At 38.5% G+C, this 25,960-nt stretch overlaps 1 protein-coding gene across 1 annotated transcript in view; it reads left to right on the top strand.

Moving 5' to 3' along the window:
* The window catches only part of LOC100892277 (protein SMG7), a 28,753-nt gene extending 10,135 nt beyond the window's left edge, over positions 1 to 18,618 (top strand). Inside the window, exons 4-21 of the mRNA XM_011672620.2 lie at positions 340 to 411; positions 929 to 1,100; positions 1,844 to 2,066; positions 2,946 to 3,040; positions 3,952 to 4,218; positions 4,821 to 4,977; positions 5,936 to 6,073; positions 6,245 to 6,358; positions 6,885 to 7,021; positions 7,545 to 7,675; positions 8,055 to 8,768; positions 9,218 to 9,625; positions 9,850 to 10,583; positions 10,980 to 11,298; positions 11,576 to 11,685; positions 12,528 to 12,649; positions 13,457 to 13,572; positions 14,486 to 18,618. Of these exons, the coding sequence (XP_011670922.2) occupies positions 340 to 411; positions 929 to 1,100; positions 1,844 to 2,066; positions 2,946 to 3,040; positions 3,952 to 4,218; positions 4,821 to 4,977; positions 5,936 to 6,073; positions 6,245 to 6,358; positions 6,885 to 7,021; positions 7,545 to 7,675; positions 8,055 to 8,768; positions 9,218 to 9,625; positions 9,850 to 10,583; positions 10,980 to 11,298; positions 11,576 to 11,685; positions 12,528 to 12,649; positions 13,457 to 13,572; positions 14,486 to 14,581 (4,125 nt within the window). The 3' untranslated portion in view covers positions 14,582 to 18,618. The remainder of the gene's footprint in view (positions 1 to 339; positions 412 to 928; positions 1,101 to 1,843; positions 2,067 to 2,945; positions 3,041 to 3,951; positions 4,219 to 4,820; positions 4,978 to 5,935; positions 6,074 to 6,244; positions 6,359 to 6,884; positions 7,022 to 7,544; positions 7,676 to 8,054; positions 8,769 to 9,217; positions 9,626 to 9,849; positions 10,584 to 10,979; positions 11,299 to 11,575; positions 11,686 to 12,527; positions 12,650 to 13,456; positions 13,573 to 14,485) is intronic.
* Positions 18,619 to 25,960: the final 7,342 nt, after the last annotated feature.

Raw genomic sequence — 25,960 nt, 5'->3', positions numbered from 1 at the left:
CAGTTGGCATATATGTAAGTTATCAAGTGTTAAACTTGTATCCTTTTACATTGTGTTTAATAGATGCCTTTATCTTGTTTTACACTTTTACTCCAACATTTACGTTTGATAATGAAGCCCAGGGCCCCATCTTATAAAGAGTTGATATCAATCGCAACTATATACATATTAGAGATAGGGGTCTGCAAGGTTGCAATTGATTAGAGGCCTTGGGATGAATTAGGATTAATCGCAACTCTTTATGACGAGGCCCAGGTATGATCACATTGATTGCAAATCCATGCCTTATAAAATCATCTTTCCCATGTCCCATCTTGATTGATTTTCATTCGATTGTAGAACCCCAAGAGATCAGAAGTTCAAGCCATGCTTTCCCTTCTCCTTGACAATGCCAGTGGTTTCTACATCCAGGTGAGTCGATAATACCCAGACGTTAAGTCCTCTTTGTGTGATCGTTATGGAATCCATGAAAAAAGTACACATGACTTGTGACAAAGTTAAGGGGTGATATTCTGAAAAATTGTTTATTAAGTTCTGTTGAGAGCTATATATTTATTAATAGTCAAAATATCTGCGTTGGTACAAATTTGTAGTTATTTTTTTCCTCTTGGAGTTGCCAAGTTCATGCAGTATCTAAAATTATGCTCACATGCTCATCCTGAAGTGTTATCGTGTTTATTTGATGTATTAGATAAAACATGATTTATGAAGTAGAACTACTCTTCTAGCTTCTAAACAGTCATTGAATCATAAAATAGAATCCTCTTTTGTAGTGTTAAAATGTTTGTGGAAGTATGTAAGGTTAGAAAAGAATCTGCTTTATTGCTAGCTCACAATGTAAGTAATATACTGATACATACTTGGGTTTTGTAAACTTTCTAACAATTTTCACTTTCATCTACTTTTCACTGATTTTCATTTACGGAAGCTCCTGCAAGAGATCTGCAGTGCATTCAGCGTGCAGCTGATGTGTCGCATCAAAGCACAACGCCTGGGGCTGTTCCAAGAAACACTGCCCTCATCTCAGAAGCCTGTCCAACCCAAGGCTGTATCATGCCACTACATCTGTCAGCACTGTCTCGTTCATCTAGGAGATATTGGTAAGGACTGTCATCTACAGACCTCTAGAGGACTTGTAGAGAGGCTTCACACTGTTGTGTAAATGTACATGTCACACATACAATGGCCTGAATTAACAAAGGAGGTTTAAATCTTTAAAATGAGCGCAAAATAAGCGCGACACAGTCAGAGGTCCAGTATTAGAGGTGCACAAGGCAAGGTACGCTTATTTTGCGCCAATTTTTAAACCATGGGTTATGTAAATGAGGGGTTAAACCATGGGTTAAGTTAAACCTCCTCTGTGAATTCAGGCTAGTGAGTTTATCAAACATGAACATAATTTTCCCTCTGTAAGTGAAATAATGATGTTAGCTCATCATGCTTCTACCATGAATATTTCAACAAAAGGGAGGAAATGGAATTTGTTAACATTAAGCTTAGCAATTTTCACTACATTTTGTCATTTTAAGTAGGATGTGGTTGAAGTGAAGCAGGTTACATGTATATCTCATCTGTTCTCAGATTAAGTCTACCTACTGTTCATTGTTATTAGTTCATGATGTGCTATATCCTTTATTCTGGATAGCAATATGATGACCTTTTCAGAACTCATGATAAGATGTCTTATTCATTTCTTTCTCCTCAATTACAGGATTAAGGACTATGCTTTTCTTTCACTTTGAAAGTGTTCATTTTCCTAAAGTGTTTACCAAGTAAGAAATGTTGTTATTGATCTATGTATGTTCAAACAATACTTTGTATTTGATCTTACTATACCCCTTAGCTCGTTACCGTAACGACACCCACCAGGCAGAGAGCTTCTATTGCCATGCAGCCAGCCTGGTGCCATCCAATGGTCAGCCCTACAACCAGCTGGCCATCGTCTCGGCCACTAAAGGTGACCAACTGTCCATGGCCTTCTACTACATCCGGAGCATAGCGGTCAAGCATCCCTTCCCAGCGGCTGCCACCAATCTTCAGACCACCTATGCCAAGCTGGTTGACCGGTCAGTATCTTTTCCTTGTTATGGTCACTGTCATGCCCATCAATGTGGACCATGCTGGTATCATAGTCGAAACATATACAAACTCACAGGAAATGGTAGGGTTAAGAGAGCATTTAGAAAGGGTAGACATGGTTAGAAAATGCCTGATATTTAGTTTGATTCTACACACTAACTACAAGTATAGGAGTGTAGAAGAGAAACTAATCATAAAATGACAAGTACAATGAACAGTGTTTCAACACAACGTGTTCTTTCTGAGTTCTCAAGTTGTAATGTCAGTCTTCGAGTGACATGGTTGCTGCTTCAGGTAGAGTATTGACAAAAACGTTTGTTTCAGACTGACCTATGTGCCATATCCCTCATTTGGAACATGTTATGGGCAAATATGTTTAAGCATGCTATGAGTATAAGCAATTAGATCCTATGCTGCTCACAGTTAGTGTACTGGTACTCTACTGTATTTTGTTTCTAAAAATTCAAACTTCCTTTGTCTTCAATTTCAATTTTCAATTTATTCATGTTTCCAACAAAACATTACAAATCAATTGTAAGCATTTGAAACAAATGTAGAAATACATATTGGAAACAGAGGGGTACACTAAAAAGCAATGCTTGTACAAGTGTGAACACCTCAAATGATACTTAGGAATAATGAGTAATTAAATTAACAAGTCTGTGAATACAAAAGAAACTACAAAATGGGGGGGGGGGGGAAGGGAGATGCCAACAGAGACGAGAAAGGGACAAGACCATGCTTTACACGACAAATATAGAAGAATACGGTCATAATACAAAGAGTAGACAATGACAAAAAGAAGTGAGAGATCGGGGTTACAGAAAATAACCTCTGACCTTTGCCCTCTGACCTCCATGTTTCAGGGATGAGGTGAAGATCTTCAAGATGCGTGAGGTGGAGCTCATTCACTACTTCATCAAGTTCCATGCCATCATCTACCTGGCTTCCTGTGAACAAGGTAAGTCTAAGAAAGAAATATTAAACGCTGTATATGAAACACTGGGAAGGAATGAAAAGAAGGAAAGATAAGCCAGAATAACAAATAGAGGGAAGAGATAAAAGATACAAGATTTTTTATTTGGTCTTTGCAAACAAGTTACATAGAAATTTGGTTTCCACTCGCGTTACAGTAATATTCAAGAAAATACATAATTACAAGAAATAAATACATCACGTTTATAGAAATAGATGGAATAAAGAACAAATACATGCAACAGATAATGAAGCGACAGAAATGGTAATTGGTACTTCAAATCATAATAGTTTCAGTATTAATTAATTTCTGACGCAGAAGTTTAACGTTTAACCTGTGAGTTGAATTTATGAAAAGAGTCGGGTACAAATGAATATCTGAATCGTGAAAGGCGGGTTGGGATGGGGCGAAGTTGGAAACCAGAACGATTAAATGAATAAAATAAAAGAGAGAGAGAGAGAGGGAGAAAGAGATAATGAAAGACGGGCTGGTTGCTTACTAACTTGCAGTTTATGCTTTCTTAGCAGTTGGGTAAAATAACCACCACTACTATAGAATTTGAGGACTGAGAAAAATAGGTGGAGAGAGACAAAGAGAGAGGGAGAGAGAGAGACAGGCAGACAGATACAGAAAGAGACAAAAAGAGATGTAGAGGAGGATAGAGTACAGTAATTATATGTACGGATAATACAAAAATGCCTTGTTAACCATTAAGACCACCTTTAACACAACAAAAATAAAATAATGATGAACAATGTTTTATATGGAAATTTGTATAGATAGGAATCTGTATAACAAGACCATTTATCAGTACAGACCACTGATCCTTGTTTGCCCCGAGTGGTCTGGTATACTTGATACATATTTGAATCTACCTTGATTTGTACACTTTCCAGACCTTCAAGTAGCCAGCTCCATTAAGGACAAGTTAGAGGAGAACTTCCGCAGCCACTTGTCACAGGAGATCCTGACCAGTCGCCAGCTGACGCAGATGGCAGCCATCAATCTCTTTGCCCTGCACAGTATCCGCCAGCACACCAACAACGGCGAGCGTGGAACCAAAATGGCTACCACAGATCTGGGCGGAATGGTTGGGGTTCAAGACCTGGGACCGTATGCTGCGAACAACCTGCAGTGCTGGACTCTGGTGATGGGATTCACATGTGAGTAGCCTGTGAAGAAGAAAGAAATATATATGTCACTAATAGCACATTCAGTAGGTTGGGGTATGATTGATACCATCGTTCACAAGTTGCTGTGATAAGGTTTAAACTTGAACAGATACTTTCTGTGAATATGATTATAACATGCATAAGTGTTAGTATCTATTTGAAACAGTTACTTGTTGAAGGGCTCCAAAGAATTTGAGCACTGATTTCCTGAAATTTGATTTGGGACTAGTGTTTTTTAATGAAAAATGCAATTTTTAAAATGTAGTTATAATGATGGTGATTCACAGCATTAATGTGGAGCATTAATAATGTTTATTGGTGAAAAATTTTAAATGCCCAGGCTCTTCCAATGAACTTTGTATTTGATTGCAGTCTGTCTGTTTTGATTCATGTGTTTTGAGGCATGATTTCAAGTGTAAGAGACATGAACATACATGGTAATATTTATTTTAGCACTACTTCTGATTCTTGTTTTGATACCAAACATGATGTAGGAAATCATGTGGCCTTTCTAAGATGCCCATATTAAAATGTACATGTACATGTGAATGACATTGACAGAATCTTTCTCTCTCTCTATGTTTTTCTCTTAGTCAATCTACTCCAGATGATGCTGCACTATGCACCTCAGAAGGGAGGGGAATCCCCGGTGGATGCTTGGCCAGGTCTACCGGCCGTGCGTCTTGTCCTGGGCTGGATCTACCTGCAGCCAGCCATCTTTGATGATCCTGTACTCTCCAACAAGACTGGGTGAGAACCATTCTCAAGGCTTCTTCCGCCCCATAACTTGGAACAAGCTTTTGAAGAACTAGTTCTAAATTTTCTCATCACTAGTGCAGAGCTGCCAACCATTACGTTTTTCCCGGAATTATTCCATTTTTTAATCCAAATTACGTTAGTACGTTTTTTCTTTATAAAATACATTTTTTTTTTTTTTTTACATTCCGGTACCGCATGTCAAATAAATGCCTTAAAATGTTGATTTGATCAAAAATTCAAAAGAAAACTAAGGTTAAAACATACTTGAAGAGAAAGATATTCTCTAAAAGAATGAAATGTTGATAATACCAAAATAACAACAACAAAAATACCTACATGTTAATAAACTATAGGTTCTATTATGGAAAAAAACAGCCTGAGGAATGGACATTTCTGCATTTCTGCATTGGAAGTGTGTCGCGCATGGTTGTAAGTTTCATTTTAATGAATTCCTTTTTTTTGCTTTTTTTGGTCGCACAAGGTTGGCAGCTCTGCTAGCGTGTAATCCAAAGAGAAGTTTTTTGTAAGCCTTCAAGAGTCAGGAAAGGCCCTTTCCTCTTGAAGAGGGGCATTTAAGGACAAGTTACGGTACTGTCCTTGATTTGTTGCCTGTTGGATCTTATCTCCTGCTAAAAGGGTTGCAGTATCCTATTTCGATTTGACTATTAATTTTCATACAAATATTAGTTTGGAACTCATTTAATGTCAATTCTCAATCAACAAATTCACAATAAAAAATACCTGCAATTTTTGCAGCTGTACCCTAAAAGTTGAATTTGGATGTATATGATGACATCAGTTAATAGTTAATATGGTCCTTTTCTGTCAAAGCTAAATCTCAGAATGGCTCTTTGAAGTCTAGTGGGGGCAACTTAAGGAGTTTCAGGGGGAAAAGCCCGATATCTTGCAGTGTTATAGGAAGTATTTATCTTCTTTTACTCCTTGGCAGGGTATGGAGCAAGCTTGGTCGTGTGCTAACATCCCTCCAAGTAGATGCCTCACCCCAGGTAGATGATTCTACCAGCTCTCTACCCCTCCCTGAAGACAATCTTCTTGATGGGTTCTCACCACAACAGGAGTTTCAAAGGTAAGCAAGCATGATCATGACTTTCTTTGTTTTTTGTACAACAGGGGGGTGTTTCACAAAGATCCTAAGTCAAACTTTACTCTAAGTTAACACTATTCTTTAATTTCTTATCTTAATTTGCAGCTTTTGTTTTAGTTACATGCCAATATTTTGCATATTTGTGTTTTTCAGGGATCTCGACTTTGGTAAGAACAAGCGACAAGGTTGGAATCGGAATGCTATCAACCAGGAGAGAAGTCAGAGACTAAGCAGTCAGGGAAAGTGGCTTGCTCATCACCAACCAAGGTAGGCTCGGCCACAGTCTAGGAAAGGCTTCTTCTTTGACTATGCCGTGGTCTGACTTTCTCCTAAAGCCTAGCCTAGCTACCTAATGTCAAAATGTGACTCTATAAACATCCTGTAGAGGCCATGTAACAGCCATAGGTTTCTATGATACATGCTCTGGTGACAAGCTACTTTCCTAAACTATCAAATGCCAATCGTCAACCCTGGACCAAACACCTAACCCTCACCTGAACCAGAAACCCAACCTCACACCTAATTGCAACCTTCACCCTAACCACATATGTATGGCAAAACAGAGCCCCAAGAAAATATTGATTGCAACTCTTTCAATTAATGATATGTTTCCCTTAAATGATAAGGGTCAGCATCTTGGCATACATCTTCTATGGCCTACGTCTTAAATACCGGTAGTGAAAACGAAAATTCAAAAGGATGAAGGGGGTGGAAATCAGCCCCAAATGTCCCCATCCCTTCCACATATTGCATCACGTTCTAACTCTTCACATATTTTCCATCTCTTCTTCAGTCTGCTCAAAGTCGAGACAAACCCCTCAAACAAGCTTGTCTTTACAAGTCCTCTGGGAGATGATGTAACGTCACGGAGATCCTCTCATCACCAACAGAGACAACAGAGGGCAGCAAAGGCAGCTACTAACATCAAAGGTAAGCATAAATGATGTAGAGGAAGAGATGTTTGTATGATGGGAAATTGAATTGCTGTATCTCTTCATTGTATTTCTGCCACTGATTTTTGTAGAACTTGGCAAGTTTTGATACCGCCATTAAATTGTTTTGCTTCTATTTACTTCTTTTTGTTGGTTTGTTTAAGAGTGTGTTTGTGTCTCATGGGCCCCTTTGGAGAGTAATGCAAATCAATGATGGGGTTACATGTACCTAGTGTGAATTATACATGATATAATTATAATACTACCAATGATGATAATAACAATGATAATGATATCTATGATGATAATAACACTCACAGGTCTTCTCAGTAATATATTTGGAAGAGGGTGCAGATTGACTTTATGGAGTCTTTATGCATGAGCCCTATGTAAAAATGTCAAACGTTTGGGGTCCAGACTTAGATTTTGGGTGCCCATGTGTCCCTGGTGCCTTTCAGTGCCAAGCCCTGTGAGTGGTATGTTTCTTCATGAACTGAAATGAATGTCCCTATTTGTACTAGGTACAGAGACATCATCCAGAGTGGCATCGATAGAGAAAGACACTCCCAAGAAGATTGCAGGAGCGCATAGGAAAGATGGAAGCAGAGACAGAGGAAGTGAAGAGAACCATAGCAAGACAATAGCTGTTCAGGTAAGAGAATCTGTTGTACAACGTAGTATTGGAGAATCATAGAAGGGGTTATGCATTCTGCAGAACTGTCTGTTTAACTGATGGCAATTACTGATAATGTTCATCACTTACAAAACATACAGACTTTTTAGAGTAATGTGTATTGGGTGAAGTCATGAAAATCAAAGTCAAAGTGAGGAAAATTGTGTTATTTATACAAGTTTTTGACAGCAGCTCAAAGTCACTCCCTTCCATCTTCTTTATTAGCATATTACCAGGAGCCAGAAGGGCAGTATTAACTAATATTATTTTGCACAAATAATGCCCTTCTAGCCCAAACAGACAATATTCACTCTTCATATAAACAACTGAATGTATCTTTTGTGCTCGTCATTTGCAGGCAATAATGTCAAGGCCCAACAGTGATGTGAATAAGCCTACAGCGATCTTTAAAGGTCAAGGTCAAGAAAGAACGACTGGTCAAGGAAGCAGCTCAAAGTCCTCCAAGTCTCCGAGCAGTGGAACCACCAAAGACTTGGAAGGATCCAAGCGCCATGTCCAATGGCAGAACCCTCCCCATGCCTTTGCCCAGGAGCCTGCATCTTACTACCCTCCAAAACCACACCCTACCTCTCAGCCCCACCCGAATGCACAACCACACCTTGGACCGGGAGCTGCACAACCGGGGCAGCAACCCCAGGCTCCAGGCCTCGCCCCTGCCCCACGACACCCTCCTCCATCAGGCCCATATCCCCAACAAGGGGGCCAACAGCGCCTCCCACACCCCTATGGTCACCCACCCCCTCCAGGCCCTCCACCACCTGGTGTTCCTCCACCCTCTATGGGCATGCCCCCGCCCGATCAAATGTACCCTCCACCACACATGGGTCCCCCACCGTCGTTCAATCCTAGCTCCCAGAATGCCCCGCCCAGGGCGATGCACCCTCCCCCTCCCAGACCAATGGGTCCCCCTCCAATGCCCCACATGGCACCCCCAGGATGGCAGCAGCCTCATAGGGATGTCAGCAGGGATGGACAACCAACACATCTTCCAAGAGATGGCCCACCTTCGCCACGAGGAGTACCTCCTCATATGCAACCACCTAAGGTCCAGGTACGATACAAGCTTCTTACCGCCTGCTAAGGGCCAGAACATTGATAGATATCTTTTGACATAAATATAGTGCTTTTCGGGCTCCCAGCAAACAATTTGTTGGTAACAAGAGGTTTATTGTCTTCCACTTTCTCATGTTTTGTAGAGAGGACAAGACTATAGTGGAACAAGGCTATGATATTGTTTGACATATTAACTCATATGAAAACACATAGATGAATGTACCGGTATTGATATGTTCTAGTGATAAAAATAATCAGGCTAATAATTAGGCTATCCGCATAAACATACTTTCAGTGCATCTAGACAGGGTATTTGCATATTTGAATCAGACAATTTAGATTTGATATCTGACAACTTTAACTTCTTTAACTTTAACTTTAATTCATGGTAAAACAATCAGCTGATTTTGTAAGAAGTTGTGAGTGTAATCTCTGCTTGAATTACAGATTCCACCACCGATGCCCCAAGGAACCCAAATGTCCCCCAATTCTAACATGCCCCAGCCACCGGGCCACCCCCACCACCAGGGCAGTTGGCCGACCAGGCCTGGTCCAATGCCCACTGTTGGAGAGCGGCAAGAAGACCATCCTACAGGTGACACCATGTCCAACATCAGCATGTGGAATGCAGCCATGCAGGACAAACTAACCCATGCCCACATGCAGAGGGGTGGACCGCCAGACATGCAACAGTACCAGCAACAAGGGCAGCAAGGCATGGGAAGGGATACAAGCCCTATGCGTAGCCCCATCGACAACTCCACACAATTCAGGCTGTCTCCTTCGGTGGAGGACTTTGGTCAAGGGCCAGTGCAGGCTAACCAACCCCCAAGAAGGATGTCCAACCCTACAGAAGTAAGTGTGTCAACAGTTACTATCTCACACAAATAGCTACTAAACAAATTTGTTTAGTTGTTGATTGGCCTTTTGTTTAATAAATCATTCTAAGCATAGTGGTTTGAAGTTCTTCTATTCTAATTGATACTTTGCAACCTGATGAAGCTAAATATTTGTGTGTAAAAGATCTGTGGATATTCCTATTGAGACAGTTATCCATATGTCTTTCGTTTTCTCATTAGATGCAGATGCAGGGCTTTGGGCCAAACCAAAACTTTGATCAGGGTCGGATGAACTACATGCCATCCATGGCCAAGCCGCATGAGCATCAAGTTCGTATGCAGCCGCAGCAGAAGCAGCAGCAACAGCCAAGCGGAGGACCCCCTCCGCAGATCCTAGACAACCAAGGTGCCAATCTCCTTGAGTTGCTTGCGAAGATGCAGCGGCAGATTGTTCCAGAGAATCCCATCGGCAGTGGCAGCAGCAGAACCAAGATGCGCTATTCTCCCGAAGAGCACTCTGTGGACTCCTTCCGTGCCAACTTGGACAACCCCAGTATCCAGCAGAAGAATCTCAGAGATCCTCCAGGATTCCGCAATGCCTCGGAGAGGTTCTATGATGATCAGCTGGCCAAGAACAACGGGAGGTCTGGTGGGCCGGATTACTACAGCATGCAGCAAGGGGACCAGAGGGGCATGATAGGGTACAACCCACTTAGCAACAAGTCCCAGGGAGGGTCAGCATTCAGGAAGGTGCAACCACAGCAGCCTGATCGAGAAGACTCATTGTTTCCCCAGTCAGACTTGGAATCCAAAGGCTCCAGATCATACGAGCCAGGGGATCCTTTTTCATTCTTCACAGGATCTTCAAATCAGCAGGAGAAGCAGCAGCATTCTCAGCGGCAGCAGCTTTTGGGTGGGGACATCTTTGGGCAGGAGTCAGGGTTGCAGGAACCAACACAATCTTTCCAATACAGGTATACTTAATTTTTTCATTGCCTTTGTTTGCTTGTTTGTTTTTATCAAGAAATTGTCTTCAATTTTAAGTGCCATTGATGAACAGGTTAAGACACTCAATTTTTCCTGAGAGCTCATTTTGATGTTTCTTTCTAAAAAGCATAATTTACAGGTATTTTAATACTTTTCCGTTTCTTTTTTTTTTGTCAGAGTTCTTGTGGAGACTATCATACTTTAGTAGCTTTCTTATTCCATGCATTTCATCATTTTCTATTTTAAATGTGAAAAGGATCTTTTAGCAATGAACGTTGTAATTTTCTCAGATAATTTCCTTAGATTTTCAAATTACAAATATTTCACTGGGGTCAAAAGAAATTCCATGAACTGTATGCTTTCCTTCTCTTGTACCCTATTAGGAGATCCTCTGGAGGACTGTATGAAAACTCCACCCCTGGCTTTACGTCCTCCCAACCCCAAACATCTGGCTCGGATAACACCTGGAGAATGGAGAACAGAGAGGATGGCAACCAGCATCTCCGTGGTATCTTCCCTGGTCCCAAAGCAGGAGGAGGAGCAGGAGGGACTGGAGGTAGTGGTGCTGGTAGCAGTGCTGGTAGGAGGGGGTCAGAGGAGATGACGTCTGCTGGTTATAACGCTCGTTGGACGGGCGACGCCCAGGAGCAGATGGCGGGTGAGGGCACCAGACGCCCTTCCCAGGATGCATTGTTTAATCAGGTAATCAAGTTTTGAGAAGCGTGTTCATAACAATCTATATTGATTGGGCTGCCCGTTGAGAGAAACTACAGGAAGGTCATTCTGAGTAAATTTTGTTGGAATTCTACAGAATTGTATTTGCTGTGGTTTGCAGAGCTTAAGAATACCATTACCCTTCATATTAAGACCTGTATGATAGTATATTAATATGATTTCTTGACTCATCAATCTATATCATGTATCTATCAGACATGAATAAGCACACAAAATGATCAATATTCATTCTGTGACATTTCAGATGAACTCTGGAGGCAGTGGTCTGTTCCAACGGGAATCATACATGGAACAGGAACCCTCGGCACCCTACCCTACACCACAGCATCACCAGTCAACTACATCCAAGAACAGGTATGAATAACCCAACAGGGACTAAACCTATTGACTTGTAATGGTCTAAGCAAGTTGTTCTTGTGTGACAAGTTTAAAGCCCCACTGCAATACTTATAGCTACTTGCGCCCTCTATACAGCCAACAATGCCCCATGATACCCTTTTTCTTATGTTATTTGAGAGCTGATTTGATGAGATAACCACCTGCCAGTGACCTCTCAGGGAGGTCTAATCCCTCAATGCCAAACTAGTGCAGAGGGCTTTAAATCAATTTAATAAAGGATATATTCAGAGGTTTCACTAGTGATTCAATCAGTACTTGTAAGAAATTGTAAGAAATTTCTGTTGAAAAGATCCTTAAAGTTCAAATTTCAGAAATGAAATGGGTTACAATTTTAATTGAACCTGTTCAAGAAATGAAATGAAATGAAATGAAATGAAGACTGGAAGAAAATTTACACTAATCCTTTAAAATGTTACCTTTCTATGAAACTTTGTTATTTTCAATTCAGAATTATTAAGGGTCAACAAATATCTTCACATTATTATATGGGCATATCTAATTCTAATGTATGCACATTTGTCATTTTGCTTTTCCTCTGTTTAATGTATTTCACACTTGTTTTGGGAATGTCCTGTTACGCATCAATTCATTCATGACTTCCAAAGCACTATTCTAAACAATGAAGTGCTATCGAATAAAAAATTCCTTTTTGTTTGGTTTCCCAGATGGTATGCATTCTATCTTTAAATTTGTCATTTTATATGCAAAACATTATACATTCTCTGCGAAATGCAAAAGGAAAGGCTATCTTTGAATTCTTTTTAATGTCACAACATGTACTTTATTCAAATGTACAGCTACTTCTCTGGTAGTGCTTTGAAAGGGAAGCAGTCCGATGAAGAGAATGCTTTCTCTAGCAGTGGCAGTAGCTATTCCCTCTTCAGCTCACCCTCCCCCTGGTCATCTAGACAAGAAGAAGGTAAGGGAATAAGAGAATGTTATTTATGGTGAAGTTAAGAATTTGTGAACTTCTCCGTCCTTTTATTCATATTTTGAAGAAAAGTATAGCAGCAGTGGCACAAAAAAGGTGTGATTTAAATGCCCTTCTATTCCTTATATAAGTATAAATGATTTAAACTTAATACCAAATTGTAATGCCATTTTTTAATTTAATTTAATTTATTTTTTATTTATTTATTTTTATTATTTATTTATTTATTTATTTATTATTTTTTTATTTTATTTATTTATTTATTTATTTATTTATTTATTTATTTATTTATTTATTTATTTATTTATTTTTTTTTTGGGGGGGGGGGTATAGCCCCATATATGTACGCAGGGCATACTCTCTCAGATTCAGTGATTTCTTGCCTTGAATGTTCTAAAACATCACAATACACAATTATGTACTACATAATAAATTTTTCCAATTACTAAACTGCTTTCTTTCACATTGCAATCACATGACCAATCATGTATCAGAGAATGTCCTTTAGCGGGCTAGTAGTAGTGTATGTTGGTCATGTGATAGAGGAAGAGGATTGCAGAACATCTTGCTGGAAGGAATGGTATAGGGTAAACGAGAAAGGGGTAGAGAGCGAATCACTTGGTTTGATAATGTCAAGAAACGGACTGGCCTTAACTATGGAGAGGATAGAACAAGGGCAGAAACATGACAGAAAGCGATGGGACGGCACTAGATGATGATGATGATAATGAGTATTGAGAAGCTGCACCCAAAAACTAATAGTATAAACAACTGTTTTTGTCTTTGCTCTGTTAGATGGAGGAGGAATGAGTAAGTCTGGAGAGGGTCTTGGGAGTACACTGGGGCTCAAATGGAGAGAGCCTCAGCTATCAAGCTCACCAACCAGCAGCTTGCTGCCAGAGAGGATACAGGTAATTGGTTTGTTTCATCAGTGATTATTATTCAAATAATACACAGCAATGAGGGCATTGGTAAGAATTACCCACACAAGGTACCTTTGGAACACGCCAAAGGCGGTAGCCAAGGGTGTTTGGACTGTTTTGAAGGTACAGAGTGTGGGTAATTTTACTAATGCCCGAGCAAAATGATGTGTATTATTTGTTTGATAAGATGATGTTTTGTTTGTTTTATAACATGATTTTACTAATGACCAGCATTAGTAAAATTACGTGTGAGGCAAAATAAATGCCTGGTCATGTGTACCCTCTCAACCAATCATTTGATTATGATCCCCTTCATCATCTTATCAAACAACTATACTCTCCTTTCTGTGTATTCCCTAAACATTTTGAGGGCTAATACAGCCAAACAGATAAAGATAACCATGTAGGGGCTGGATTATATAATGATTTTCTGAGCCTCTAAGGTGCATAAGATTATGAACCTAGGTAACTTGGTGAAGCATCTCATAGTGTAATGGATTGTAGATTTGTCAGGGTAGGCAGAGAAGCATAACCAATTTGAGGAAGTTTCCATTCTGAGCATGGGCAAACTGACATTTCTTGTTGTGGTGTGAAAACGGTCAACAAATATATGAATTTGGTCTTTAAAAATCTGCCAGACTTAAAACTATGCAATGAAAGCCTGGGATGTAAAACTACATTGATGGCACAGGTTTCCTTGCATAATTTGAATATTAGGACACTGCTAACGTTCAAATTTCACAGATACGACATACATGACATATTCATAATTCCTGCAAAGTTCTACAGAATTTGAGGTTGGCTGCAAAAGGGACATACATGTAGTACCTTTAAAGCAAAACTTAGATAGGACCTTAACCAGGAAATGTGAAGTTCATGACTTCTAATCTGTTCCTTACAGAGTATCTGGTCCAGCCCAATGCGCTCCGAGCAGTCACCCCTGGAGAAGATCCTAGGCCACACGGTAAGCCTGGAACAACAGAAGCCCGACACGTGAAGGAAAGTCGCAGGATGACAACCTAATCCCTGTGGATGGTCGGACGGTCGCGGACGATCCACTGGCGGTTAGGAGAGAAGAAACCAAAACTATCCAGCAACTAAAACATCAAGATCATCAACCAGAAAATAACAATGAGCACAAGAAGCTCCTATAACACGTAGAGAAGAGGAAAGAGGGAGAGAGAAGGAGAGCACAGCCGATCCGGTTGTATCCTTTCTCTCTGCATTATCCTATTCTATAGGGTGTTGACTTCAGGACTCTACTACAAATAAATACTGTGTTATTGAATCATTAAGGTCATTTACACTTGTTTTGTTGTCATCTATAGGCCTTGGAAAAGTGTTCAGGATATACGTACAAACAAAATGTCATTTACAGTTATTTTGTTAATAACGTTGATAGGCCTATGAAGAGAGGTTCAGATTTAACGTACGTACAAAAGTGACATCCTTTGCACTTTTTCCGAGATTTCTTTAGGCCTACTAAGAGTGTTTAGGATATGTAGTTACATAATGAAGCTTTATTTCATTCTTCTTTTGACAAATCTTGTAACATGTGAATGTTACAGTGAAGCTCTGAGATGTGTGTTAGCCTATAGGAGGCTCAGGAGGTATTATACCTGTAGAGGGCACCAGAACTGCAAGCATTACATCATTCATGAGAAGAGATTGAATTGAGCAGAAAACTACTGTAGGCTAGCAAGAGACCATGGCAAAGAGTAGCACGTTCTGATACTTGTAAACACGTTTACATGATTGATTTTGTTAATTTTTTAGATAGTATCGATCAGTTTGTTGATCTGTTATAACAAATAACATAGACTCAAGAGAAGAATTAGAGAGTGAGATGAAATGTCACAGACTTGCTACCTGTTGAGGTGTACAAAGATGGCTGTGAAATCTTATAGTGTTTATGTATATAATGCCCAGCATTTGAACAAGGTCAAATCTGCTGCAGTTTGCGATGTCGAGAATGAAATAGTGTGAGCAGAAGATAAATGCAAGAAGCAGCGTCTGTAATTCTTTTTTCCAAAGGTGTTGTTCACACTTGGTACTACAAGGTGGAAAGAAAAGAAAAATGAGCAAAAGAGTGCAGAAAGAAAAAGAAAGTTCAGATAGAATGATATGAAATGTGTCGGTTTTATTTTGTTATTGAAATCTGCAATAGGAGTGGTTGTTTTTCAAAACGTTGAGATAGAAGGGAATAAAGTTAGATTCTTATGGTGATATTGAAACGATTATTAGACTTTTATTCTATTTCGATAGGATTTCATATTTTGTTTTGATAATCAAACTGCACAAAATGTTTACTCTGCTATATGCAAAGCTGTAGTAAATGTTAACTTTCCTATTTCGTCTGTAAACTGCAATATCAACCCTGTGTATTGTATATATGAAAGAACCTGAATGACAAGGGTTTTGATTGGTACAAACCCTGCAGAATGGTGTTCAAATCAACTAGATAATGTACTGGTAGACTGAATCAATACAGGTGTGTCATCGAGCCATGGCTACTTCCACTGTAAGCCCTGAATGTGTATCCAAATCGGATTGAACTCTTATAACTACAGAACAAGTTGCTTTACAGGAAGCTTTCAAGGTTTTTAGGTATTCATCTATTTGAGTTCATGATGCTCATGACAACCAAACTGAATCTTTTAATAATTTATGAAGAAGTTGCTAAACAAAATGACTTCAATTGTCTCCAGAGCTACATGTACATGTAGTAGGGTTCATAATCTTCATAACAATACTGATTCATCCAAATTTGATATTTTCTTTGCTAGAGGCCTTAAAAGTTCCAGAGCCAAGTGTAGAAGGGTTCATACATGTAAACGTTACCTAACAAGATGCTTTGCTAGATGCATTAAAGGTTTCCAGATCAGTTAAATGATGATGCCTTGAAAATGGGTAGTCACATTCTCAAAGCCCCAAATGCCATTTCTTTTAGCACATTTTCATTTTTTCATGCTTTGCTCTACTTTTCCATAATCAAATCTCTGTAGTGAAAATACTTTCCAGATGTGAAAGCTGAATTTTCTCATAACCATGTTGATTTTTAGAACTATGCTCTTGGTGTACATTGCACCTTATTGCTAAGGACATCAGTTTGGTTGCTAAGGTGCCTGGGACAGGCTAGGACTAGCACGTATGCCTTTTTTTATTGTATGGTATCCTAAAACTGATATTTCTATTTTCTGATGCATGAAAGTTACTCGTTATAGAGTCACCATCAATTTTATTGTATTTATGTGAAATGCATTTATGTGTTTGTTACTCTATTTTATTTTTGAATTCTTATGCATGTGTAGACTCTAGAAGAGTCTTTGTCTTATTCAAAGAGTATTATATCCCGCAATCCCTTTCTGTCCCGAAGTAGCTCTTTCATGTTCTAAACCTGACGCAGATGTTCTCTAGTAAATTGGTACTACCTATTGATTTACAGGTCCATGTATGCAGAGCTCTGCACTGACTTCTTGCACTGGCGTCCAGATTGTTATTCTAAGGTCTGTTTGCATAAGGCCCTCGTTTAATATCCTAAATGTTGGGGCTTCTGAGTGAAAATGTCTGCAATGGGCGTCTGTTAGTGTCAGGCTCTGATGTATGTCATCTGTAATTATGATGATCTATTAATTAGCTGCTTTATAGTTAATGTTAGGAGGAGATGAAACCCATTCACACCAAAGTGTGAAACCCATCGAGACAAAAACAGTATATGCTCTGATGAGAACTATTTACCCCAATCAAGACATTATGTATTGATCATAATCACTGTGATAAATAGTTAAGAGTAATGATCTTAGGCAGTTCCTATTGGAATATAATTTTTACTATGAATACTCAAAGTATACTCTGAACATTATGCAGATTATCCATTTCAATATCAACACAAAATAACTACCTTATGTAATGTTTCACTGTAATGTGCTTTTGCTTTGCTACCTGAGATATGCTATCATTTGTTTTTCTGCTACTTGTTCATCTATTACTTGAATCTTTTGTTTATTTATTTCAGACTATGTTGAGGTAAGACCATTTTATAGGCACACATATCATTAACATGATTAGCTTACTACACTGTCACTGAATGTGATGGATCAGAAATATGTCATTTGGGAAAGTATTTTACTTTTAGTTTATTTTAATCTTATGAATAGTTATAGCCAAAGACTAACATTTTTGTTGTTGAATAAAAGTCAATCTATTAGATGATGCAACAGACATCATTCAGAAGCAGAAACTAAACCTGTTGAGATCTTTCAACTCTACCTGAAGAACAAGAAACATTTATGCCGGAATGGAATTACATGAAGATAGAGTCAAACCTGTCTATTAACGACAGCCCAAGGGAAACACAAAAAGTGGTCTTTGTAGACAGGTTACTTAGTACATGTTTCAATGAAAAAAACATTTTCAAGGGAACCAATATATATGTGGTCTGTGTAGACAGGTGGTCACTAAAGCAGGTTTGACTGTACAGTGATATGACTGGCAAATGATGTCCTATATACATATATTTTTTCAGTATTATCCTCACTTATATGTACTTGGCCCTATATGTTCATATTGATATGTTCATAATTCAAATGTAAAGAAAGGAAATACAGATTGCGCAAATGTATCTCAACATTTCAAATCTCATATCAAATATCAATGATATACTTTTGTTATATTTATAAAGCATATTTTATGATGATAAATTAATGCTAAAGGAATACAATTTATCGCATGTAATGCACATGGAATAGATACTAATCCAACATCAAATACAGATGAGTTGCTTGAATCGTGATTGCTTCAGAAGTTTCTTTTAATGCTTATTGAGTAACAAATTTGGCTGGGTTGTTAAACAAAGCATCCAAGTATCCAAAGGAATTACAGATTGCTCAAATATATATGAACTTGTAAACTCTCATATTAATAATTGAATTAACATGTGTTTATATAGCACATTGTACGATTAGAAATTGATATTAAAGGAATACAATTTAGTGCATCCAATGCTCATGAAATAGATTCTGATCTAACATCAAATTGCTGATTGTATCCATTGTCTTTTATCATGCAACCAATATTAGTCGCTTGAAATGCACCTGCCTCGGAAGTTTCTTTTTATGCTTGATATCTAGCATTTCTTATACAAAATTTGTTGGATCATAAAATAACACCAACTCCATAAAGGCCAATATAAATCTTAAGCCTCGCTCAGATATGACCAGCATTTTTGTTGATGATGTCATAGAGTGTAATACGCCTCACACTGCTCTATCTTATATAAGACGGAGCTCCCTGAATATGCAAAGAACCTTTGTTGATATCATTCATTTACACTTCAAACAAAGAAGTAGTGTTTTTTTTGCGTCTGTGTACCGCCTTATCTGAACGCGCCTTCACCTGTTGTAATTCTGCGCACATAATGCAGTCCCACCGCTACCCTATCAATTAGTGTTTACATGTATACCTCCATGAAGAAACCCTTGACATGTAACAGACACTATGAACATGACTGACAAAGAAAGCGGACAAAATATACAGTTTCTCAGGTAGACAAAGGAACATCTCTTCACTGCTATTATGTACAAATGTGTAGAACAGGTGTCACATGCATATTCACCTTTTTACACAATAGCAGTGAAGGGATGATCCTTTGTCTACCTGAGGAACTGTATATTTTGTCCGCTTTCTTTGTCAGTCATGTTCACAGTGAGAGGGGTCTGGACTGTCAAGACTAGTTAGCCGCTCCTGGCGCAAATGACAAAGTTAGGCCAAGCTAGGCTATGCTGAAGGCTTCAAGGAATTGCGTTTGAATGTCAAAATGGATGCTGTGCTTGGATATTAATTCATGACATCACTTCATTGCCTATTAACCCTTTGAGTACCAATACAAGATATTTGTGTTTGCTTTTGAGGCATCCAGTTCTAAGTCCTTAATTGTCATGAATGATTTTTTAAGTTGGTGGACTTCAACAGCTAGGTATTATGCGTTTGAATACTGATCAGGCGCGTCATTGTGTTTTATGTTTCACAGAAAAAAGATATGCATGTATTTATAGTTGATGATGATGGGTTATTGGATATACAATAAAAAAAATTATTAACGTCTTCAAACCCACGACTTCTGCCATTGAGTATGATTTCTGTGTCTTTGTTCCCCCATTCTATGCTTCCTTTTTATGCTTCCTTTTTATCAACATCTTTTTATCAACATCTTTGAAACATGATTCAAACACTTTTAATAGATTAACCTAAGGCAATTTCAGTAAGCCAGTTCAGAAAAAATATTTGTATTATGTCTGATCAGATAAAGATTATGTACAGAACTGTAAAACCCATCGAAACGACTGCTGGATATGTGTTCATGGAAGTTGTGTAATCCTGCATTAATGCACGGAGCAGGGAGTTGATACAAAGCCCGGATACACAGGTAGAAGTTGTTTTTCTCAAGAGGGTAAAAAAAAAGGTAATCATGAGCACTGCCATCATTAATGTGGGACTTCTCCATGTTTAAAACACCTGTGGATTGTGGGATCATGTGTCCATACATGTGCTATCTCCGAATCGGTCTGTAGCCTTGTGCATAGTGTGAACATGATGATGGCATATTACGTAATCCAATCATGATTTCTCCCTTGTGAGGATGTGGAACAGGCAGACGGGTCAATAAAAAGAAGTTGTTGTCCTTAACCGTTATCACACCAATAGATTACATGATGACATCCACTGGCGTACTGATGGGGCAGTTGCCCCCCCCCCCCCCCCGAAGAAGAAAAAAAAATATTTGTAATTTGATTGATACCAGTGATTTACATTGTTGCTGAAATGACATGATTTTCCGGGTTTTTTCCTCACCGTTATCGTCAATATCCACATCCCCCCTTAAAAAAAAAATTGCCTATTATGCCACCTGGTGGTGATGCAGAATTTCTTTCTGCCCCCCAAAAAGTTTTTGCTCATTATCCCACTGATGGCATCTTACTCTTTGTCTTCAGTCAGTCACAGTTATGAGAAATTACAGATCTCAAAGACTTCCAAGAAATCAACTGAATGACCATATCCTTGTGTCTGGCCTTTTGATTGTATGTTGGGATTACATGACATGTCATTGTCATGTTCAGATTATTGAATATACTATGCAAAAGGATATTACCATTGCATTGGGATAATTCTAGAAAGTCTTTGCGCTCGATCGTGCCGAAGGGACATTCAATTGTACAAGAAAGACATGTATGTATACATTGTTTAATATGTCAAGATGATCATTAGGCCAAATAAGAAAGGTTAGCGTTCTGTTTTTTCGAAAAATAGGAAGGAGGAGACCCTTTTTTTTTCTTTCTTTCTTTCAACAGTCGGGCTATTTTTCAAAATGGCCGCCGACATTTTGTTGTATTTTTTTAAAATCAGAAATAGATCCATTTTAGCAGTGTTTTTCATGTTTATTTTCTTTAAAAAAAATAAAATAGGAGGCGGCCCCCAAAAAGGAAGCGGGCGGGCACGCCAAACATGTATATGTTTTTAATGGCCTTACACAGCTATTGTCCTATATATTGGCATCAAGAGAAAGGCCTTTTTATCGTGTTAAACCTTGTGCCTTGTGTCGTCATTTCACCAAGTGGCATAGCGTGGGTCCAGGCGATGAGGGGGCACTGACATGAGTGGAGGGGGAGGGGGGGGGGGGGGGGGCAGGGGTTACCACTGGTTTGAAAGGTTGACATTTTGAAAGGTTTGTTTTATTTCGTAAACGGCCCCACCTGGGACATGGAAGAAATACAAATAAATGGTACAATGATATTTTACAATCGAGACATCGTAAAAAAGGAAGAAAAAATACAACATATGTATCTTACTAAAGAAAGGTTCTTTGACATGCAGCAAACAATACACAATAAATTGCAGGAAAAATGTCTACAATAACCAACAACAACAACAAAAGACTTAAGTAAAACTATAAACTCGATATAAGATATTGTCAGTGTAAACAGCGCGTATACTACGCTAAAAAAATAAAAAAAAAAAATATATATAGATAAATTGTATATTGGGAAAGGTAAAAAGGGAGGGTCTGTGAGCGGGTCTAGCTTTCATCCGATTTCAGTTTTTCTTTCCCCACCCCCCCCCCCCTCTCTCCTCTCTCTCTCTCTATCTATCTCTCTCTCTCTCTCTCTCTCTCTCTCTCTCTGTTCACGTTCATTTGAGGGAAGGTCACACGCCCTTTTCCCGACTAGCTACGCCATGAACTGATTCTACCCATGCATGTCTGCTTATGTATTTATATTCCACTTTTTCTATTATATTACCAGATTTTAATTGCGGGGACCCAATTCCCGATTTTCCCCTAAAACCTATCAAAAAGAAGAACATCATCGTTGATTGGCATTGGTGACCTGCAGCTGACGACACTAGCAAATTAAAAGGAACGGCCGGGCGGGGGCGGGGTCAAGCTGATTTCAAGGCACTTGTATAAGTGTGGGTCCAGCGATGAGGGGGAAGCTGTGGGAGTATAGGTCCTTTCTCCTTTCCATTTTTTTCGCTCTCCCTCTTGCCGTTCTTTATCGGCAACACATAATGGTGAGATGGGGGGGGGGGGTGGGGTGGAATATGTATCCCCCGTATCTATACGCCTGCCTGTAAACGGAACACACTGAACCGCGGATATCTGCGCCAGTAAATTGTCCTTAGACCTATAGGAAGGGGATAGGCGGCCACACTGTAACAAAAAATTGTTGAAGGTGGGGGGGGGGGGGGGGGGGGACAAAGCGCCTCATTGAGTTTTTGTATAATCTACCCGGGAGCGAACGAAGAGAAACAACTGGAGCAGGGCAATATGAGCAGAAAATACTGAAGATCTGGATTAAAGTGTATATTCATGGATTTTACATAACTTGCACTGGAGCTGATGGGGAATAGGGGAGCCTCCACCTTCCTCTCGTCCCCATTATACTGTCGATCAGTTACGGATTCGGGTCACGCCCTATTACATCCCCTTCAACACTCCATACAGCGAAACAAGAAATATTGGAATTGCATTTACCTCTATGAACTTCATTAGATTAAACTGGGAAAAACATCAGCGAACAACAATGCTATTAAGAAAAAAAGCACACGCAGCCATGATTTCCTTGATAGCCCTGCTTACAACAACAGTTTATTCGGTTAATGGGGCAGGCTGTGTATTTCACAGGGGTGGTAATGCCATTTGGGGCTGTTCGAAAAATTGGAACGAGGCGAAAATTGCAATGTCCAATGGTGCGAGTGACAATGAGATTATGCGGAAATTAAATACCGTTCCTCGGAATACCAGATGCAAATCTTATACCTCCCTTATGTCCACTGTGCCGCACAGGTTATAGAGAGGGTGTTTCTTGTTAAAACATTTGTTTGCTGTTCGCTGCCAAAGATTTTCTTGTTTTTAAAGATTTTTGTTTATTTTTTAATTTCAAATATGAATATCATTGTTGAACATTATATTTGTACTATTCAACTGTATTTATTCCACGCCCCAGAAGGGGCCGCTAAAGAAAAAGAAAAAAAATCTGTCCTTGTCATTGTCAACCATCCAATCAACGAAACTACATACCAACCAACCATTTAACCAATGAACCATTTACCCAACCAACCATCAAACCCACCAGCAGACTAAACAGCCATACAACTCCCCCCCTACTCAGAAACCAACCAACCAACCAACCCACCTCATAAACCAATTAAACTACCCATCCACCAACCAACCAACCGACCAACTAATAAACAAACTATCCATCCACACAACAAATTAACCAACCAACCTATTAGTGCGGTATGGTATGTAATCCCGTAGGATTCTTTTGCCAAAATTGATTTTTGTTGTTGTTGTTGTTGCTGTTTTGGCTTCAAAAGGGTCCCAATTGGACACAAATGATGGGGTTCAAATTTTCAGACCCCTACTTCCCTTCCTTTGGGGGGGGGGGGGGTCAATTTTGGCGCCAAAATGGCTTATATAAAGCGCAATAGGGAAATTTGGTGTCTTCGGGAAAATTTGAACCCCATCAATTTCTGATAGCTTGGACCCCAATGAATCCAAAAATGCAGTTTCAGTGAGCTGTTTCAGTGACATACCGTACCACACTATATTCACTAACCAGCCAACGAACCAACCAACCTAAAACACAAGAAATCGATCAATCAACCAATCAACTCATTCATCCATCAAGATAATTTCAAGTCCATCCATCCATTCATCAATCTATCAATCAAGCAGTCATTCAATCAATCATAATTTTTAACCAATTCTTCAATCGATAAATTAATCAATCAATAGATCTATCTACTCATTCATCCATCCATCTATCAAGATATTTTCAAGTCCATCCATCCATCCATTCATCCCTTCATCAATCAATCAATCAATATCATTTTACCAATTCTTCAACCAATCAATCAGTCAATATATCAATGAATTCTTCCTTACCCAACGACATCATAATGTTACCTTATAAACAAAACAACGAAAGAGAAGCAAGTATCTGTTTCAATGAACACACAATACAATTTAATTTTTGACTCACACCATTTCAATTTACAAACACTCATTTCATCCCTTCAAATTCGTTTCTTTCTGAATAGTTTCATACCGACAAGAAAGTGTAAGGAAAACTTGACAAACATCCTTGACGAATAGAGCAAGTATCCATATCTAGAACATTAAAAACGAATTTGTTTCACTCTCTAAATAGTCATAAGAAATATATAATTTTGGAATGACGAACAATTCAAATAATAGCACTCATTCATTAAAAAAGAAATGATGAGTAAAAACATAACTGCTTGGACCAAACGAATAAAATTTCGCTGAACAGGGTCCTTAATACGAGACCGACACTTGTATATACTTCAAATTGCTTCGACTCCCACTAGATCAAAATAAATAATAACTTATCGAATTGAAGACTTTCTACATCTTTGTACATTAAACTCTGACACTAGTATACATCGACTGAAAATAAATCACTTAAGAAAAAAACAGACATATAAATCTTCATAAATACATTCATTGTACTGTAGTGTGTGACAAGAAAGATATATTGTAATTTTTTAAAGACAAAAACTGTACACTTTACAGAATACGAGGTCTGATTGTCTCTTCAATGCCTATCAAGAAGTTCACAGATTCCCTTGCTTAAATAAGTCAAATGCTTTGCTTGAATTTGAAATAATCCTAGACAGTGATATCAATATCACCTAATGCTGGGTAACCATGGTGATTAATGACACCTTGGTGCAAAGCAACTATATGTCGTCTGCTCAGAGTCAGAAGGTCATTAATTCTAATAACCTTCTGGCTCTCAATAGACAATCTAACAATTGGGATAGATGTGAATGCATATAACACCCCCTCACAAAACATTTCTAAATAAAATTTATCATTAGACCATGAACTCTTACATCATTTCAAAGCCCCAGACCTTGATTTAAGCACAGAGACATATTCTTGTTGATTTGAACATAGATGTTTTCATATATATACATATTACATAGATATATGTATGTACAAACTTGCTGTACAATCAATCCAATCACTTATATAAGATTTTATTTAGTTGATCCATTTTGTATTTTCATACCCAACTGTTCGAGTATGGTACAACATTCTAATAATATGATGAATATCATACCAAACTATTGGTTGTTTTTATAACATTTAGAAGAGTCATATATATTGTACCCATATGTTCTTACATTTAAGCATGAATTGAATACAAAATGAAGAAATCTGTATAGAGCACACTGAATCTGAGAAAAAAATATTGATGATTTGCACAAAAATGAGAGAACAGGGAAAACTAACTTGTTCAATCTTGAATTAAAATGATGTGTCCTGCATTATTCTATTTCATTTTTCAAGGAAACACAAAATGGATTGCCTGTTAAATAAGATGAAGGAAGTAAAATTAATTGAGATACGACGCCTTAGCGACAAAATTAACTTCCACATAGTGTACAGCACAGGTCATGTGAGATAAGGAAACTAGAAAAGAGTAAGGAAGAAGAAAAGATGACTGCAAAGAAGGAGAGGCAAGAAAAGATTCAAAGGATTCATATTCAGAAATGTAATTTTTTTGGTAAAACTTACAGTGGAACAAAATGCATCTTTCAAATTTCACATCATCATTTAATTATTTAAATTTAAAGCACTTGTTTTCTTAGGGCTCTATACGAACATTCTGTACAATAAAATTTCTGCATTTACAAAACTTCTTTGGATGTTTAATACTCCATGTTACGGTGGGTTTTGTTGTTCTTGACGAACCATAAGTCATTTTCAAAACAGAAATTTTGTTCCAATGACACAAACATGAATAATTTCTACAATCGTCACATCCTATCTCTACGAAAATAAGAT

Source organism: Strongylocentrotus purpuratus, unplaced genomic scaffold (assembly GCF_000002235.5).
Source record: "Strongylocentrotus purpuratus isolate Spur 01 unplaced genomic scaffold, Spur_5.0 spur5_scaffold_4, whole genome shotgun sequence".
NCBI classification, from domain to species: domain Eukaryota; kingdom Metazoa; phylum Echinodermata; class Echinoidea; order Camarodonta; family Strongylocentrotidae; genus Strongylocentrotus; species Strongylocentrotus purpuratus.
Note: the sequence above shows the minus strand (reverse complement) of the source record. Positions and strands in the feature narration are given on the sequence as shown.